The sequence below is a fragment of the Limulus polyphemus genome, unplaced genomic scaffold, assembly GCF_000517525.1.
Source record: "Limulus polyphemus unplaced genomic scaffold, Limulus_polyphemus-2.1.2 Scaffold1354, whole genome shotgun sequence".
Lineage (NCBI taxonomy): Eukaryota > Metazoa > Arthropoda > Merostomata > Xiphosura > Limulidae > Limulus > Limulus polyphemus.
In genome coordinates, this window is record NW_013666964.1 from 247,312 (window position 1) to 249,025 (window position 1,714).

General features: G+C 42.5%; 1 protein-coding gene across 1 annotated transcript in view; it reads right to left on the reverse strand.

The window, feature by feature from the left end:
• The window catches only part of LOC111086718 (cubilin-like), a 44,768-nt gene extending 43,747 nt beyond the window's left edge, over positions 1–1,021 (reverse strand). Inside the window, exon 1 of the mRNA XM_022390676.1 lies at positions 308–1,021. Within this exon, the coding sequence (XP_022246384.1) occupies positions 308–821 (514 nt within the window). The 5' untranslated portion in view covers positions 822–1,021. The remainder of the gene's footprint in view (positions 1–307) is intronic.
• Positions 1,022–1,714: the final 693 nt, after the last annotated feature.

Here is a 1,714-nt window from a genome sequence, read left to right on the forward strand (position 1 = left end):
AGTTCAGGAAAGGTGAAAGTTAAGGGTTGTGAAGTTCAAGAAAGGTGAAAGTTAAGAGTTGTGAAGTTCAGGAAAGGTGAAAGATAAGGGACGTGAAGTTCAGGAAAGGTGAAAGTTAAGGGTTGTGAAGTTCAAGAAAGGTGAAAGTTAAGAGTTGTGAAATTCAGGAAAGGTGAGGGTTAGTTGTTTAGTTGGGCTGTTCAGTTAGGTACAGGTGAATGTCAAAGGTTGAGATGGGCTGTGAAATTAATTAAAGGTGCATGTTAAGGGTTTAGACCACTAGACATAGCTTTAAGCTTAGACTTACGTGTGACTCCTGAAGGGTTGTATCCGCATAGCCTTTCTCCAGCCAGGTCAATGTAGTCCTTGCTACACTCTTCACTCTCTTCCAGGTCCAGTACGTTAAAGAGGAACGTTACGGAGCACCACGCGGAGGAGTTCCGGCGGACAGTGTACTGACAGTCTAGGTTGGGACCGTAATTGTTTGGAAATGAACTACTCTTAATGACAGTGAGTTGACTGTGTGTGGTCAGTTGGCAGGCAGATATCAAAGTGTCGTCCTGGTATAAAGAAGTGGTCAGTTTGTTAGCAAGTTGGCTCTCTAAAGTTGGCATTGTTGTTGCGTTGTCCGTCATCCCTTCGAAAGGAAGGGTACTATTTACAGCGGGATCGGTCCCTCCGAGAAGCGGCATGAGTACCACGTTAGAGCCGTTACTTCTGTCAATGTCCGTAGTAGGTCCATCAGTGGCGTTTATAACGTAGGGATATCCTTCGGACCAGGTTAAGGAAAGAAACGCAAGCCACAAAACGTGTCTAAACATAGTTGCTGATGGTTACAATATCAGGAAGAACTGTTTCGTATTATTAAACGGTCGTTGCGCTGGACGATCGGCTTCTCTAACCAGCTGCACGAGCTATCTGACACGATGCTCATCCCGCGCGTGTTCTGATGTAGCAAATGCCGTCAGCAGTTATCGATTGACGAACTTGGCTCAAGGAAGTGCAAGCCAAGCCGACTACAGGAATTTTCCGCACCAAGTATATATTCAACTGAAAACTAAGTCCGTAACTGATAAAGCAATACCGTATTCAGGATTCGTGTACTTCGTTGGCTCTATTTTTTCCAATCCCGTAATACCTCCAGGCCAGTGAGTTAAAGGCTACTAAGAGAGAGAGAGAGAAGAAAAAAAAGAAGAAGCTAAAAACGCGTTTGTCACGTTTATGTGACGCTGTTCAAACACACCCAAACAAAGGTAACTGATGAAATACGTCATAGTATGTGAACTTAAACAAATACATGTTCAATACAGAGTTCTCTTAGTGAGAACAAAGTGTTTTCATTCAATATAAACTCAGTATTTAGTTTGAGGAAAAGTAAATGATATATTTGATAATAAAACATTTTGTGTACTAAGTAACAGGAAATGTACTTTCTTTGTCGTACCTAAACAAATGAAGAAATTATGAACACAAGTTTGATTTGGGTATGGCGTTTGTCGAACAGTGTGTGTGTTCCGGTGGAGTTTTGATTTGGGTATGGCGATTTGTCGAACAGAGTGTGTGTGTTCCGGTGGAGTTTTGATTTGGGTATAGCGATTTGTTGAACAGAGTGTGTGTTCCGGTGGAGTTTTGATTTGGGTATAGCGATTTGTCGAACAGAGTGTGTGTGTTCCGGTGGAGTTTTGATTTGGGTATGGCGTTTGTCGAACAGTGT